The sequence below is a fragment of the Camelus ferus genome, chromosome 11 (genome assembly GCF_009834535.1).
Source record: "Camelus ferus isolate YT-003-E chromosome 11, BCGSAC_Cfer_1.0, whole genome shotgun sequence".
Classification (NCBI taxonomy): Eukaryota; Metazoa; Chordata; class Mammalia; order Artiodactyla; family Camelidae; genus Camelus; species Camelus ferus.
This window is the reverse complement of record NC_045706.1, coordinates 2777162-2794999: the sequence shown is the minus strand read 5'-3', so window position 1 is coordinate 2794999 and position 17838 is coordinate 2777162. Positions and strand designations below refer to the sequence as shown.

At 51.3% G+C, this 17838-nt stretch overlaps 1 protein-coding gene across 16 annotated transcripts in view; it reads right to left on the bottom strand.

The window, feature by feature from the left end:
* Nucleotides 1-9367: 9367 nt before the first annotated feature.
* EBF3 (EBF transcription factor 3) overlaps nt 9368-17838 on the bottom strand; it is a 117193-nt gene continuing 108722 nt past the window's right edge. For 2 of the 16 annotated variants that reach the window (XM_032490641.1, XM_032490644.1), the window contains exons 12-18: nt 16894-16959; nt 16053-16230; nt 14831-15019; nt 14241-14438; nt 13310-13321; nt 13103-13215; nt 9368-12047 (exon numbers count right to left, since the gene is read on the bottom strand). In XM_032490641.1, coding sequence (XP_032346532.1) covers nt 12030-12047; nt 13103-13215; nt 13310-13321; nt 14241-14438; nt 14831-15019; nt 16053-16230; nt 16894-16959 — 774 coding nt within the window. In that variant the 3' untranslated portion in view covers nt 9368-12029. The remainder of the gene's footprint in view (nt 12048-13102; nt 13216-13309; nt 13322-14240; nt 14439-14830; nt 15020-16052; nt 16231-16893; nt 16960-17838) is intronic. The other 14 variants (XM_032490648.1, XM_032490649.1, XM_032490645.1 and 11 more) reach the window with 10 other exon arrangements.

Below are 17838 nucleotides of genomic sequence, written 5' to 3'. Positions count from 1 at the left end.
TTTGCTGCCCGCTGCAGGTCATGGGCCCTGCCGTGGTTGAAGACGTGGTGAAGATGATCGCTTCTTTGAAAGTTCGGTTTGCGAAGGCTGGGGTGCTGGGGATGCAGCAGTGATCCAAGCAGACAAGCCCTCTCCTCGAGGCTTATGGTGTGGGAGGTGACGGTACGCAGGTTAATTAACTAAAGCCTATGCTTAAGGGGGAAAATTACATAAAAGGGAGAGGGGAGGCATGTGGGCGGAGCTCAGGGTGGGGTGTTAATTTCAGATGGGCAGGCAGGGACACCCTCCCGGGAATGGGGGCAAGACCTCCGTTAGGGGGGCTCAGCAGACACTTTGGCGAAGAGAGAGTTTCAGGGAGAGGGAGGAGCAAGTGTGGAGCCTCAGGTAGGAGCTGCCGGTCAAGGGGTGTCAGGTTGTCAGGGCCCTGGAGCTCAGGCAGCTGGGGAGGGAGTGGGTGTGGGAGGGGGTGGCGTGGTTGATTGTCCTGCTGGCATTGGAAGGGGGCTCTGGAAGGGGGCTCTGGAGGGGTGCGGCAAAGCTGGGCTGCACTTCACGTTAGAGGGACCTCTGGCTCCATGCTGAGGACGGGGTGGGGGGGGGCAGGAGGGGCAGGAGGGGACGCAGCTGAGACTCCATCTTAACAGGACAACCAGTCTTAAATAAATTTAAAAAGCAGTGCTGTGAGGTTTAAAAAGTAGGACCGAGTATTCTGGACTGTTTGGAAATTATTGAAACAGTTTTTTAAAAACTATCCTTAAAGGATTTTTTTTTATTTCCTTTAAGAAAAATCGAACTTAGGAAATGGCCTCGATGTGAAGCTGTGGAACACAGGCAGCCTCAAAAGGAACCGGGCAGAATTCAGGCTGGGGTGACCCCATCCGGGGCCACGTGGAACCAGGACTGGGGGCGGGGGAGCTTGGACCTACAGTGCCTCACCCCAGGAAGGGGTCGGGGGCCTTGATCTTGACTTCCATGGCCTGGAGAGGCTGCGCAGGGCCCCATGTGACTGCCTTCCCCTTCGGAGGCGTGTGGGCGCCAAGCAGCCCCTCCTGGGGCACAGCTGGGTGGGAGGCGCCCTGGCCCCACTTAAGGCAAAGACTGTAAGAGCTCCCGCGGGCCCACGTCCTGACCTGGGGCTTGAGTCCTCACAACCTTCTCCAGGAAATACGGTTTCCCCAGAAAACCAAAAGCCTTAAGAGTAATTCTCCGTGAAAAGCAATGTTGATTTCTTTAAATGCTTTGATAAAAACCACAAGACTTTTTAATAATCGACTATTGAGAAAAAAAATCACAGACCATACAATTTGCCCATTTAAAATGTACAATTCAATGGTTTTTAGTATATTCACAGATACGAGCAACCATCACCACCGTCAGTTTTAGAACATTTCTATCTTCTCACAAAGAACCCTCCCCCCACGTTTCTTTAACTGTCACCCCCTAACTCTCCGCATTCCCAGCTCTGAGCAATCACAGACCTATTGTCTGTCTATGTGGATTTGACTGTTCTGGACATTTCATATAAATGGAAACATATAACAAGCATTTTTTTCTGACTTATTTCCATCACTTTGCATAATGTTTTCAACGTTGTAGCCTCATTGTACTTAATTCCCTTTATGGCTGAATAATATTCCACTGTTTGAATATACCAAAATTTGAAAGTCCATTCATAATGGGCATTGGGTCACTTCCGCCTTTTGGCTATTATGTATAACGCTGCTGTAAACGTGCAAGGTTTTGTGTGAACACGTTTTCATCTCTCCTGTGTGTGTCCCTAGGAGTGGAACTACTGGGCCACATGGTGATTCTGTCTTTAAGACAGAGACATTTGAGAGCGCTCTGGATTGTTTACAGTGGCTGCACCGTCTTACTTTCCCACCCATGGCGAATGAGGGTTCTGATTTCTTCACACCCTCACCTACACTTGTGCTTATCGGACTTTTGCTGCTACAGCTGTCCTGGTGGTTGTGAAGAGGAGTCTTACTGTGGTTTTGATCTGCATTTCTCTGATGCCTAATGACACTGAGAATCTTTTCACGTGTTTATTGGCCATGCCTATATTTTCCTTGAAAAAAATGTCTAGTCAGATCATTTGTCCACTTTTAAATTGAGTCATTTGTCTATTTATTTGTAATGTTTGTAAATGTTCTTTATATATTCCAGATACAAGTCCTTTACCCGATACATGACTTTCGAATAGTTCCTCCCATTCTGTGTGTTGTCCTTTTACTTTTTTGATCGTGTCTTTTGGAAGATGGGTGTTTTTCATATTGATGAAGTCCACTCTCTATATTTTTTTATTCTGTGGCTCATGCTTTTGGTGTCACATGTAAGATGTTTGTCACATGTATTGTGTCTTGCACAATTGCCAAATTTGTGTCACATCCCTTGTCAAATCTGAAGTCATGACGATACCCCTAGGCTTTCTTCTAAGAGCTTTATAGTTTTAGCTCTTACATTTAGCTCTTTGATCCATTTTGACGTAATTTTTGTACATGGTGTGAGATAAGAGTCCAATTTCATCCTTTCGCCTTGTGGCTACCAAGTTGACCATCTATTGAAGAGATTCTTCTTTTCCCATTGGTCTTGGCATCTTTGCTGAAAATCAGTTGACCAGAGATATGCAGGATTACTTCTGGACCCTCAATTCTATTCCATTGATGCCGGCACCAGACTGTCTTGACTTCTGCTACTTTGAAATAGGAAGCTTTGAAATAGGAAAGTGGGCTCTTCCAACGTTGTTCTTTTCGAGATTGTTGGCTGTTGTCGGTCCTGTGCAGTATCATATGAGTTTTAGGCTCAGCTTGTCGCTTTCTACAAAGAAGCCGCTATGTTTCTAACAGGAACTGCATTGAAGCTATGGCTCAGTTAGGGAGCATTGACATCTTAATAGTATTTTCTTCCAATCCATGGACATGGATGTTTTCCATTTACTTAGATCGTTTTAAATTACTTTTGGTGATGAAACCATAGGTCTTTTTGAAGGCATCTTGCATACTTCTGGACAGCTGGTCTTCTCAGAGTGCCCGCTCTCCCAGCTCCCTGCAAGAACCGGCGCAAAGTGCAAGGTCTCCACCCCGTCTGTGGCACTGGCGCAGACTGAGGTGGACAAACCCAAGGAGTGAGATGGAGGGGAACTGGCTTTGGGGTTTGTTCTAACCTTTAAAGGCCCTTCCGCAAGTCTCAGCCCTCACCAGCCACCCACGCAGATGGCTTCTCCTCACCCCATCTTACTGCTACTTCAGTTCAGAGGTCCTGGGAGTTCTCCTGACTTTGATTTTAACATTGCCTGTTCCCCTTGTCCCTCTTTTTTTCATGGCTGGGGAGTTGTCATATCTTAGGGTCTCCAACCATCCTGGTTTGCACTTTACCATGTGTGATGGGGGAGTCACTTCATTTACCACATGCATATCTAGACACTCAGCACAGCTCATCGAAAAGACCATGCTTCCCCACTGCATTGCAGTGTCACTTTTGTTACAAATCAGATGACCACGAATGTGCAGTCTGCTTCTGGATTTTCTGTTCCATTCGGTTATTTGTCTAGTCTTGCTCCAATACCCAACTGTCTTAATTACTATGGTCTCATAAGAAATCTTATTTGCACAGTGTTATGGACTGAATGTCTGTGTCCTCCCCCAATTTGTATGTTGAAGTTCTAACCTCCAAAGGGATGGTACTGGAAGTGGGGCCTGAGGTTACACTCAACCTACTGTCATTTTAGGGAGGATTGGCACCTTTTCCATATGTAGTTTTCCAATCCATGAATATGGTATATGCATCTCTTTATTAAGATTTTCAAAATTTCTTTCAACAATTTCATGGTTTCCTGTCCAGACATCTTGCATAACTTCAGTACCTTTCTTTCTAGGTATTTGACACTTTTACAGTATTGTAAATTGTATAATTTTTAAAATTCCATTAACTATTATTGTTACAGAAATATGGTTGCATATTGACCTCATATTCCTTATTCTTGCTAAATTTTACTTATCAAATTTAATACTTCGTAAGTTCATTTGGATTTTTTATAACATTAATTTTAAAATGATTTTTCTCCCTAATTTGGTCGGTCATTGGTTACAAGCAGCAGAAATCCCTTCAAGGAAGTTCAGGTAAAACTAAATTTTGTATCAGGCCACAAAGGATGCTGGGAAAACCAGGAGCAGGGAGTTCGGCTGGACTTCATGGGGCTCTCTCCCTCGGGCCCTGTCTCCTTCGGATCCTGTGGCCCCAGAGTCCACAACTCTGTGCTCCTCTTGCCATCCTGCACTCTCTGAAAGAGGACCTGCTTTCTAGTCTCTGATCTCCTGCCGCCACGTCAGTCTCACCCCTGCTCCACATGGCCTTCAGTGCCAGAGCCCCCAGGACATCTGGCCTGGAACAGCTGGATTGGCTCCGAGTGAGGTGCCCTGCCCCTGTCAGCTGCGGCACGAGGCAGGGTGGGACTCAGCAACACGGTGTACACTACCCTCTGGGAGCCTGAGCAGCACACAGTTTCTGTGTGACCCTGAGTGTCTCTCTGGCAGAAAATTTAGAAAATATGCATGTAATGTGTCAGCTTTCACCACCCAAACATGCTTGGTTTTGCTGTAATTCTAACTACTATTGTTTCCAAATACATATTTTTTTCCTTCTTGCCTTCTCTCTACATAGAAATTTACAAATTTGAGTTGTATTATGTATATAATATTATATGCTTTCTTCACTTAAGTTTATGTCATTAATATATACTGTTTCATTAAATATACTTCAAAAGCATGACCTCAATAGCTTAATAGAATATATAATATTCTATTGTATGGCTATCTCATAATTCTACTAACAATTCCTGATTTTAGACTTTTGGGTTCTTCCCAGTTTTCTACAATAAGTATTACTGCAGTGAGCACTCTTATACTTAAAGTCTTGTCTAATCTCTGATAGTTTTCTAAAGATTGATTCCTAGAAGTGGAATTAGTGGGTCAAAAGATATGAACATTGTTGAGTCTCTTGATATAACGTGAAATTTCCAGAAAGGTTACACCAAGTTACTCTTCTTTTCTACAACTCTTAAAAATGCCGTTTCTCCATCAACAGGATTGAGTATCAGCTTTTAAGAAAAATCTTTTCTAATTTAATAGGTGAAAAATTTTTCATCTCATTATTTTAATTTGATATGCATTTTTAAGTGAAGCTGAATTTATTTTCCCAAGCTTACTGACCACTTATATTGTTCCCTTGTGAGTTGACTGTGAATTTGCCCATTTTTCTCCAGAGTGTCCATCTAGTCTTATTGATTTGCCAAAGCTCATTGTATATTGAGAATATGTACCCTTTGTTGTAATTATTGCAGGACACTCTCTCTCTCTCCTTGTGGCTGCACCCCCTCCCCAGCCTGGGTTCCGCTGGCCCCACAGTCGTGGAAGGAGGCAGTGAAGAGCTCAGTCCCTTGTAGGTGGGAACAAGAGTCACACCCACCGTCAGGTGAGTGGGCAGTGGTCCATGGCCGCCATCAGTGCAGCAGTGGGCGTGGTCTGACGGGGCAGGGTGGTGGGACACTGGTGTTCACTTCTGACACTTAGTTTCTGTTCTGGCTGTTGCCTCTGACTGCGCCGTGGCTCATTCTGACTCTGCCACCCAAATCACCATTGTCTGTCATTCCCTCATCCTCATCTGTCCCCATCGTCACTTTGATGACAGTAACCTGGCTGGGGCTTAGCCACCGGGCTTAGCCCTCACAGCCCAGTCCCTCTAATGCTGCCTCAGTAGCCCCACCTGGCCCCCTCCTGGCCCCTTCCTGTCCCTCTCCTGTCCCTGCACCATGTGAATGGCTCCTTCACGTGGCCTGTTGCCCTTGGCTGCACTGCACGTGCCATGTGGACCTGAGAGGCACCTAGACACACAGGCGTCCTGCTCCCCCAGCCTTGTGGGGCCACCCTGCAGACCACGTGGCGCCCAGAGCACAGCGGGGAGAAGCACTTGGGAGGCTGCTCTTTGCCGGCCTATTGGTATGTTTCAAAGGTGCTGGGGACTGGAGCCTCTGCCCTTGGTTTCAGGTTTGTGAGCCTGTGACATTGGATGTGTCCTGCCGTGAGGCCCCCCCGTGCCCCCGCTGACGTTGGCTGGACAAGCCTGTTTCCATCTGACAGTCTGTCCAGGTGGCTGGGCTGAGCCAGGCCCCTCGAGCCCTGGGGCGTGTGCCTTCCCTGAGCTCGGTTGAGACCTTCCCAGGAAGACATGGTGGTTCTCGCTCCATCCAGATGTCCTCTCTCTCTTTTTAAGAAATTTGTGAAGTTCCCTGAAACCTGAATCAGTGGGAGGAGCCAGGAGACTTTGTTTGGCATCTGGCCCTGGTCCTTCCAGCCTGTGAACTCGGGCTGGTCTTCTGTCCTCTCCAAACTGCAGTTCTGTCACCTGAGAGAGGGGAACCAGAACCCATGCAGAGCCCCACGGGAAGGCCATACGAGATCACGTGACAGGTGTCCCCGAGCCTGCGGCGCTGCGTGGGTGGGTGAGGCTTGGCGCTTGCCCACTGCTGGACGGGGTAGGGGCCTCTCCTCGCTTGAGGGACTGGATTGTAAGAGGTGGCTTCTGAGGACTCTTGAACCGGAAATGATGCTCCCTCCCGAGATGGCGCCTGCCCCGATCTCATCCCTGGCCCCGCGAAGTGCGCCTCCAGACCAGCACTGAGTCCCGGATGTTTGGTGGGACCCTGCAGCCTTGACCAGTGCCCCTAATGTAGGGATGGGACGGTGGGATGTGCAGGGCCTTGTCTTCAGAACCTCAGAGTCCTTCCTGGGCACAACAGGAGAACCCCATGAGGTGGTGGCTTGTGGCTGTGGGCGGCTGGTTCCCAGTGTCTGGTGGGAGCACAGGGAAGGCCCCCTCATCCCAGCTGGGAGGCAGGGCAGGCTGTGCCCAGGAGTGAGCGTTTGGGCTCAGACTGGATGGCTGAGTAGGACTGGCCATGCCTTCTCTCCACCTCACATTGTAAGCTCTTGGGGTGCAGGGCCTGGCTGCTCCGGGTGGCCCCACGTGGGGTGGCACAGAGCAGAGTCAGGGCATGAACCAAATTTACCACGATCCCGAGGACGTGTCTCTATTAGCCGCCGCCAGTGGGTCACAACTGCAGACCTAGGAGTCCCTGTGAGTCCTGCCGAGGACGGTGGTGTCCCCAGTTAAGCCTTGCTGCTGCTGTGGCTCCACTTTGCCAGACCCGGGCGGTGGGGAGACCAAGTCCAAGTCTGCACGGGGTCAGGAGCCGCTCCCGTGTGTCCCGTGCGTGCGGGTTCCCCAGCCCCAGACCAGCAGCCTGCTCCTACTGAAACCCGCGGCCCCAGACTGGGAATGACAAATGACCGAAAAATCAATTTGTAATCTGATTGGAGGTTTTTGATTTCCTCTGATGAGTTTAAATTTCATTAAAAGCAACCTTATTCCAACATAAAAGGAATCCTTGAAGGGTAAAGCAGGGGATTGTCTCACCGAGAATAGAGCATCCCGGCTCTTTTGTGTGATTTATTCATCGCATTAACTGTGAGGGCCAACCCGGGGTGTCCGTTGGCAGCTGCGCCGTTATCAGGGCCTGGGATCGGCCGGGCGGGCTCGGAGCACAAGGACTCACATTGAAAACTCACTCTTTGGCATACTGACACTCGAGTTATCAACAGCCCTTATTATCTGCTGGGGGGGGGGTGCACGGCTCACGGGGACCGGAGGAGCCCCAGATCGTGGCCGCAGCCACCCCTCTGCCTTCTCTTAATTGTATGTCTTCTCAGGAGAAAGTGATCATCGCAGCCCCTTGTCTTGATGAGAAATTGACATTTCCTGAGGACTGCCGTGGGCGCGCCGCGCGAGGAGATAAGGCCGGGGCTGTTGTAGGGGAGGGCGCGCCCCCTTCCTTTCAGGGCCTCTTCACGGCCCCGGCTGACCTACTTGATGACTATGGATTTCGTGAGGTCTTTTTCAGCATTTGAACTATAAAAGGTTCAGAATGACACCACCCCTTATAGACAAAAGATAACCTTGCTCTTTGAATATATCGATTCTTTATTAACTAGGCTGTTTAATGCAATGAAATGAGGCATTAGATGGAAGCCCATTTCAAGTGCTTTGAATAATCTTTCAAAGCTTGAAAGACCTGGAAAGGCGGCCTGGCGATACTTGGCACACATTTTGAGAGACAGCAATTCTCACTGTGGAGTCAAAACGCAAACCTAAAATTATTTCTCTCACCTCCAGGCTGCGGGGCCCTGGCCAGCCAGCTCTGGGAGGCAGCCCTACCCTGCTCCCGGGCAGGGCATTGCTGGCACCCGCTCAGGGTAGGGGAGGAGGCGAACGTTGGCCCCCAGCACGTGGGGAAGGGGCCGAGGGGGAGGGGAGGGGAGTGGGCAGGCTGCAGCCTTGAACCCCATGAGCCACTTTCTTTGCTCTCTTTAAGGCTGAACGGAGAATGCAATCAAAGGAGCCTGGTTGTCATTGACAGAAGAAAAAGGTGTTCACAAAAGTTTCTTTATGTTTTGAATAATTGTTCCCTGTTTTGCTCAGTAGAACAAGTAATTAAGATGACGTTTGTGAGTACTAATTTGGATCACACTTACGTGAATGTGTTAGAGAGCTGCAAGCCAAAACATGCAAAGCCAGCCTTTCATTGAGGAGAAAATGAAAAAGAGCGAAACAGAACAGGACTGCGGAAAATGCACAGGAGCTGAACGTGGCCGTGAGTGGAAGCCCCGTGCTGATGGCAGACCTCATCACAGGTGGGGCCTCCACCCGGGGGGCGGCGACAGTGCGAGGGGTCCGTTACGCCACAGCCGGGGACCTGGAATTGCTGGCCACGTCCCTCGGCCTCTGCGGCCCTGGTATCTGCCCGTCTGTCCAGTGCTCTTCTGCGCCCCCGTGGCACACAGGGACAGAAGGCACACCCTCCTGGAGTGGCGGGAGCCTGCGCCCTCTGCCTGCCAAACCTCCTGTTCAGAAGCCAGGGGCCGAGGCAGGAGGGCCGAGGGCGGAGAGGCAGGGTGACCAAGCCCCTGGGGAGCCTTGAGACCGTCTGTGGGCCCCGGTGCTGCTGTGGCCTCCGGGGTCTGCCCCAGAGTCACACTCAGATGTTCCAGTGGGCGTGCGGCACACATACAGCGGGCCCGTCCGGGGACCAGAGCCATCAAAGTAACAAGAATCCTTCTGTGTAGGTTCAATGAGTGTTTGAGGGTGGAGAGCTTTGGACGAGGTTCTTCTACAACTCATTTTTATCTTGGCCACGTGAGCTCTGGGGTGCCGCGTGCACAAAGGAACCAGCCCTCCCCGCCCACCGCCTCCCGTCGTAACCGCTGCACGGTCAGCCAGCCACGTTAGTAATCAAAACAGATCAAATTACCCAAAGTGAAACTCACAGACAAGAAATACTTTAATTAAATATTGTGTAAAATGAACATTTTTATACAGTTAAATATCTGAAAAAAATGTACAGATAAAACAATCTTATTATTGTAGGGTCTTTAACAGTAAAATCTACCATTTAGTGAAGCGCTCGATTTTGAGGCTATGAAGCCACAAGGGCGACTAATGGATCTAAAACACAAACCAAGTGCAGGGATGAGAAGCTTGCAAACGTCCTTAACATGTACACGTGAGCTCGCTTTTAGGTCAAACCCTTACTCGTACAGAAGAAAACGGAGGCAATTTAGTTCCAAAGTGACTTCTCAAGCTCATCCATGTAGCTCAGCCTCGCCAGCCGTCGCAGGGCCAGGGTGCGACCTGCCGCCCACGGGGACCTTCTGATTTTTATTTAGTCCCTCGTATGATCACTTTCTTAAATCCTGCATTGTTTTGTTTTGGTTTTGGTCAAGAAAATTTTTTAAAAAGTCCCTCCCTTTTTGTTTTAGATTTGATTTCTGCTGCAGTTTGCAAATGTGTGCTGTGCTGTGTCTGCAAAGGGAAAAAGAAAAAAGAAAAAAACCGACCCTCTTGGTCTCACCGCGGGTTTGGCACCAACATGTACAGTGTCTGAAGGAGGTCATTCCAGTTTAAAAAGTACAGTGCTGTGGGGGCATGACCACAAAAGGGGGTTGTTAAAAAAGAATTTTAAAGGAGGGGTGGTTGTGGGGCCCCTAAAACCTCTCTGAATCTGAGGTGGGCTTGGAGGACACAGAAGGCAGCAGACTCAGATGCGGAACCCCCAGCTTGTGCTTTTGTGTGTATGTGTGTGTGTATGTGTGTGTGTGTGTGTGCGTGTGTGTGTTTTACACCATAAATTTCCAAACGAAATATTGATTAACAATCGTGGTGGAAGCCAGTGATAAAAGAGCACAAAGGTTCTTTAAAGAAGTCCACTTTTAAGGCATCAGAGAAGTTAATGTGGCAAACATTTTAATTAAAACGTCAGAAGTAAATTTTATTTTAAACTTTAGGCCTCTGAATTTTTCCAGTAAACACAGTTCAGCTAATGTGGCAAAGTCATGGGTGGCAGCTAAAATGACTTTTTACATTCTACCAAAAAAATAAAATAAGGACACGGCCCCAAACGGTGTCGCCTCTGCCGTCCCACATGCACGGAATCTACTAGGATTTGTCGCAGCCGGGTGGCACCGTTTCGCTTTGACTATACAATGAACGTTTTTTTTCTTCAAAAGTATTTGTTCAGATAACTTAAAAATAATATAAAAATAAACAATGAATTTGACTTTTCTTCAAAATAAAAAAAAAAAAGACTGAATGTCTAAACAATAGCAAAATTTGGAAGTATGAATGAAATACAAGGACACTGGTTCAGTGAACGAAACAGATCAAACAGGCAGTCCTTGGCTTAATGCTCTTCTCAGCATCACACCACCAGGCCATGATCAAAAACCAATACAGACCAGAGAAAGGAAAAGAAAATGGTGGGAAAAGCAATGTACAAAATTTCAAAGATAAATACAATATTTATACTTGATATGTTACAAAATAAAGTCCCTTAGCAACAGCAAGTGTTCATGGAAAAGTAAGTGTTGGATGGAGACCATTTTATTCCTTATAAGACACATAAGGAATAAAACTTGTTCTTTTTTTTCTAAATATTTAAGTGGATCTGAAAAAAATTCCAAGACAAGTGTATAAATATTTAGCTACAACTTTGGCAAAATCACAAAAGTCTACAATTTTATAACCACATACAAAACACATCAGGGAAGAAGGGTCTAGAAGTCAAAAGGACAATTTCTGGTACAAGAAACATGGACCTCACAGTAGCCTAAGAATGCAATAGTATACAGAGCTAGCAAAGGTTGAAAAAAATGCCGCAGGTCACGCTTGCTTATTAACAGGAAGCTCTAGCAGTGGGGGATATTTGAACCAACAGACAGTAGCATTTTTTTTCTCTGTCAGTGTGCTTGTTGAAGGCAAGAGAATTCAATATCAAAGTTACAATTTCTAACTACAATAAGTTACAAAGTTTCATTTCATTAAGATGAAGTTAAGCAATGATAAACCCTCCCTCCCTCCCTGCCACCCCGAGTCTCCTAACCATATAGTCTTCCTTTCTTCCAGTTCGATGGCTCAGACCTCCTTGGCCCCCTTTTGTCACCACAAAAAAATATTTCACATTATAGAGACACACAACCCTTGTGAATCTAAGTATGAGCACAGAAAAATGTTTGGAGGCATTTTTCATCAGTGTTTCATGATCATCAGAACGGTGCATTCACAAAGTTTCTCCCAACACAGAGCAAGTACTAGACATGGCCAAGACGGAGTCAGAAACTTTATACAAAATAGGCGTCGCTTTGCTTTCCCTTATTCTTCAGGACTGAGAAATGTGAAAACATGAGAAAAGTTCAGTCAATAAAATGGAATTGTTCATGAAGAAGTAGGCTGTTTGCATGTTGCTTCTTAATAGTTTAAATAAAATCTTTAAACAAAGTCTCTTGTAGCATTTCAACCGCTGCTGATGTACTGAAGATTACGTCTCCATCAGCACGTCTTAACGTACTAACGTGTCCCCTGAAGTCCGTCCTTGGATGCTGGGCACGGCCGAAGGTGACAAGAGCCCCTCACATTGGCTGGGACTACCAGCCCAGACATAGCTGAAACAGAGAGGGGGGGCAGGTCAGGGGTGCCTCTCACCGGGGGCGGGGCCGGCCCCCCTGGGCTTCGGTCAGCAGTGACAGTGGGTCTGCACGGTTCTCCGTTAACCAGCCGTGGGCTCGGTTAAGGGCATCTACCTCCTGGGCTGGGGGTGCATGTGGGGACAGGCCCCCCCCCGGGGGCCTCTCCTAGGCGGAGACCTCATGTGGAAAAGGGAAAGGCTTCTGGCCTTTCTGTGCGCTAAGGGGGCCCACACGTCTCAGCAGCTGGTTTATAGCAGACAGAGGCCCAGACGCCCCAGGGGCCACCTCTGTCGACAGATGTGAACCAACTTGGTCACTTCTGCGGCGCCAGCCAAGGCCAGCTCTCGCTCCCGAGGTCAAAACTGGACACACCTCAAGTTTCCCCTCTGCTCCCGGCCCTCGCCTTGGACCTTCCGCTGACTGTCCTGTATCGTAATGGTGAGTCGCGGGCTCGCCAAGGTCAGGGCCCCTCACAGCCCACCCACTCTGCAGTCTAAGGGCCGAGGGCCCCGAAGAGACAGACCCAAGTCACGGCTCCACCTTAGAGAGGGCGTCTTTCTCTTCTTGGAGTAAGAGAGAAAACTTGGCACTAGAATGCCAAGTGCAACGGACACTTGCCAGCGGACTCCTGGTACAAAGGCAATTTCTAATCTTTTTACTTTAGTGTCGTTTAATTTTTGTCAAAGTGATCGTTCCCATTAATCTATGCACAATGTATCAATACATTTGTTCACGGAGTGATGGGAGCTTCAGTTTCTCAGGTTATGAATTTCACAATATTAATTCCTCTCCTGACTCACCGTTACAACTTTATGGTTTGGGAGACCTGTGTGTGTACACATGGCTCCCACGGCGCCATCTCTCTAGGGGCCTCGGCACCGTGTGGACAGCGGGCAGGACCGGGGCACTGGGCCACTTGCCTCTTGGTGGCCGCTGCCGGCTCCCAGGCCAGTCGGCGGCCCTCCGGGGCTGGGTGTCCCTCTCATATGCTAACAGGTGTTGTGCAGACAATTATCGCAAATCACTGATACCTTTCCAGTTCCTTTTTTGAGCATTAGTTCATCAAAGTGAAATATGCCACCGACTTCACAAAAGGGCCAGTTTGTCTTCTCCACGGTAACGTCCTCAGCACCCAGCAGAGAGCCTGGCACATAGTAGGCGCTCAGTAAATACTGGTTCAATGGATTCATTTTTTAAAGGAGTAACTGGATTTGATTCTCACCGGGAGGAGCACATACCAAAGGCGGCGTCTGAAAGAGGCCAGATGACGGCCACTTAATTTCAGTGCCTTGGGCCTCAGTCCATCGCCAAGAGCCACGTGGAGGCTCACGAGACCGAGGGGCCCTCACGTGGCCCCGCCTGCCACTCGCACCACAGCCACTGCCCAGAGGGCCCCGGGTGGGCGCTGGGCGCCTGCCCCTCGCGCCCTGTCGGTGGGCGGCGGTGTCAGGAGGGGCCTCCCGCTGCCCTGGGGCGGGACCATCTCCCTCCTGAGTCTTTGAAAGAGGTCACCCAGAAAAACCAACGCCCGCCTGGCGTGGGTGCACGCGCCGCCCTGGGTCTAGGGGCAGCGCCCTTCCAGGGACACCGCCGCCTGGTGGGCCCCAGTCCTGTTAGACCAGGCTGAGTGTGAAGGCTCAGGTCAGGACAGCGAGAGCAGGCTGGCTCCGCGGTGGGCACGCGGACCCACCACCCCAGGCCTGCGGCAGTCCCGCTGCCCTGCAGACGAGACGGCGGGCCCAGGAGCCGCGGGCCGGCACTGCCCTCGCTGCTCGCTGACCGGGACTGAACGCGGTCCCGCTTTCTTCCCCGTGTGGGTCTGCTCCCTGCGGGTAGGGGCTGCTCTGCGTGAGGACACTCAGGTTATGCTGGAAGGCTGAGGAAATCGTTTTCTTCAACCCAGAGGAAGAATCGGGTGGTGGGAGGCGTGTCTACGAACACGGTAGGGGTGGGGGGAGCTGCGTTGCTTCTGGCAGACAAAGGGCAGCATGCAGTGGCCAGGTGGCCTCGCGAGGTGCAAGGAGCCCGAGGATGAGCCCGAGGGGAGGGCGGAGCGCCCGCCCCCCCCCCCCCAGGGAGACACCCGCACCCCCGGGGCCCAGCCCGGCCTGCCCCGGGCACCTCGGGGGTGCTCCCAGGCCGTGGCCTCAGGCCAGTGCACGCCCTCACCTTGCAGTCCATTCCCGTTGGCGCTGGTGCAGGAAGGAGGAGGGGAAGCTTGGGGCCGGACCACGGGCGCGAAGGCGCTCTTTTGTTTCACTGCAGAGATGACATTGGCAGGTGAGAATGAGAAAATGCCGTGTGTACTGCTACAGTTTGAAGGGAGGGTGACCGAAGAGGCTGCCATGGTGGGGCTGGACGGCACTACTGCAACAAAGCAAACATGGTAAGGACGCGCGATGCCGGGCTCGGCCACACGACAGAGAGAGGGCTGGGCCTTGCCTGCAACATCGGGCCAGCAGAGCGAGCATGAGATGTTTCTGGCTTGGCCACTCTCTGGATAACAGGCAAACTCTCGTGTTGGACTTTGGTTTCCAATTGGGTGGCCCCAAGGGTGCCGATTTTGTTTGGGTTTCCAATGGGACCGCGCGGGGCCCGTTTTGGGTCAATTTACTGTCGTCATGTGGACGCCCAGCCTCCAGAGCCACCCTTCCTTTTATCCAGTAGCTCACACCACAGAACATCCAAGCAACGCACACACTTGACTTTGCAGCGAATATGAATCTGTGTGATGACGTGTGACAAAAACAGACACTTACTGCCGTAGGGAGAGTTAGCGGAGGAGCCATTAAGAAATCCAGGCGAGCCAGGGACCCCTAGATTGGCCATGGCGCCACTTCCATATCCATTCATGCTAGTGCTGACTGTGTTGTAATTGGACTGCTGGGGAGTACTGCTGGGGGCGTAGCCTCGCGGGGACACGCTGCTTGTATTGCGACTGTAGCCGACTGTTAAAATCCCCCCCGGCCAAAAATAACGTTATTATCAGGGAGAGACACTGGGGGGGGGGAGGGGTTTCCCCGCAAATCTCTATCATATATTCAACATTTCTAATTGACCTCAAATGCTTTCCGCCAGCTCAGATAACCTCCTCACGCCAGCCCCGCTCCAGCCACGGCCGAGCCCCGTCCTGCCTTGCTGGCCTGCGCGGCCAGCCCGAGAGCGCTTGCATCTAACCGTCAGTGGCTTTCACATTTCTCTTTAGAAGCAGTTATCAGCCGCTCAGCTTCCTGGTCTGTCCCCCCACTGCCCACCCCAACACGGTGTGAACTGTCGGCCTCTGCAGACCTTCAAATGCCATGGCTGACAAGGAGAGCTCGTTTGTGGCTGTGACTCCCCAGGAAAGGCTGTTCTGGGGTCTTCATTTCTGTGGATGCTATTTCTGTCAGTGTGGGGGAGGGGGCAGGGGCCTCCCTCCCGCCGCGGGAGGAGGGTGGACGGGAGCCAAGCAGCAGGACCAGGAGGGGTCTCCTGAGATGACTGCCTGCATGGATTTTAGAAGGGATGGGAAGGGGCTCAGAGAGCCGGCCCCAGCGGTGAGCCGCCAGGACCCCTGGCCGCCCCGGGCACCGCACTCCATGATAAGGTGCAGGGCAGGGCGTGGGCGCTTCTCTCCACATGTTCCTTTCAAACTCAGAAGCCAAGCCCTCCCCCTCGCCCCTCCCCGTGCCACGCATCCAAGAAGGGTCCCATTGGCTCCTACATCACAGCTATCCTAACCCCAGCCTTTCCACAAAAGCAGAGCCACTTAAGAATCAATTCAAGGAAACTTCTAGCAAACACCAGTAAACTGCGTGGCAGCCACTGTAGCCGCCACCTCAGTTTCTGGGTCCTCGAGCATCCTCTCCTGCGCTCGCTGGGACCAGAGCTTTGAGCAGAGCCGCAGAGACCGGGGCACTATCCATGTCCCCACTGGACTCGGGGCCCAGTCCCCCCATCCCGTCAGGTGTCCAGCAGACGGCCGGCCCTCGTGCAGCGTACCTTGGTCATTGGCTTGTGACGTCTCGGAAACGTTGACGGCGAGCTGGCTGCTGAAGGAGTTCACACCCATCATGCCAGTGTGCGCGGGGGTGTTGCCCAGGGTGGGGATCTGGTTGTGGTTGCGCGGGACGCTGTACAACGCCTCGGCGATGTCAGCCGCTCGCTTCAGTATGATCTCCTGGAGCAGGAGCGCGAGCCCATCACTTGCAGGCCGGGCCCGCTGGCCGCCCCCCACCGCAGCTGGTAATCGCCCCCCTACCAGGGGCACAGTCCCGGCCCCGGCCCTGCCCCTCCCCCCGGCCTGGCCGGGCAAATTGGAGGCATTCCACACCCCCTGGTCCAGACTGTGACAAAATGTGTTTTTTAATGGGAGAAGACCCTCCCTTAGGGAAACAATTTAACAGCACTTCTGTGAGGGCCCCATCTGTTCCATTCTGCACTCCAAAGGCCCCTGAGGTACGCCTGGGGGCCGGCTAGCATGGAAGCCACTGGCTTCAGAGGCAGAGAAATGGGTCCACGTCTAGAGGGGAGCCCCCACATCTGCTCCCCAGAGGCCCCAGGGCTCCAGCAGCCCGTCTGCCAGCCACTGAATCCACCAGGTGGACTTCAAGGCATGTTTCCCTCTAACAAGCCTCTCTGTTTTTGGTTCCTGGGACTGACTGGCAATTTTCTACTTGAATGTGTGGTGTGAGGGCACAAGCAGGCGGAAGGAGGCGCCCTCCCATCGGACACTCGGGGAGGACGTGTGTGCCCAGAAGGCCGGCCCCAGACCCAGGCCGGCTGGCCGTCCGTGGCTGCTGGGCGGCTGGGGAGGGCGGCGGGCCGAGCCGCCACCGCCTACCTGGTTGTTGTGGGGCATCCCGTATAAGGCTTCCACGAGGTCCGCCGCCCTCTTAAGTAACACTTCCTGGAGAAGAAGCAGAGGGGGAGTTCATAGGGGGAACTGCAGAGGGCGCTCTTCCAGGAAAATCTGTAAACTCACAGTGACATCTGCAGGGAGACAGACCCAGAGCCACCCACGTCCACCCCGCCTGAGCCCGCGTGGAGGCAGGCACGTGGCGGGGACGTGCGCGCCTGGGCTTCACAGAGTTCTCCCGAGCGGAGCAAAAGCCCCGCCGCTCCGCCCCGGCCGCTCCGTCCGGACCGGCCAGTGGGAGGTGAGCTCGAGGAAGCCCGGCCCAGGCCTGAGCTTTACTGACTTTGCTGACGGAGTCTTGTGGGTATTAAACAAACACACACGTGGCAGAGATATGCAAGGCCCAGGCTCCACACTCGCCTGTGAATTCCCAGCACTTTAGTGGTGAAGAACAATGTGTAATTTTCCATATCTTAATTAAACTGGCAGAGGCCTTACAGACAACATCTCACCCCTAATTCACGCCCCAAATTTGCAAGTGAGTTCAGTGCTTATTCCTCTTTATTTTGAACAATAAAGTGAATTAACTTGGGTTAATCTAGTTCTTTCATAATGACATTAAGAAATTTTTCAATTAACCTCTTTGACTGCACGTTGTAAAGGACTTCATAAATGCCTTCACGTGCGGGGAGCCCGCGCTGTGCCCGGGGGCTTGGATGCACTGAGTTTTGTCTTATCCACGTCTGCACGCCTACCTCCAGTTTACGATTGTGCGGATTAAGCCAGAGCTCAGTTAGTTTGGAATACAAATGGGGACTTACATTTTAACTTTCTCTACCTTGAGCTGTAATAAAATGGAGCTGGGTTTTTAATAAGCCGAGGCCAGGCCCAAACCCTTCCCCGACAGGCAGGGCGGGAGCAGGGTTTCTT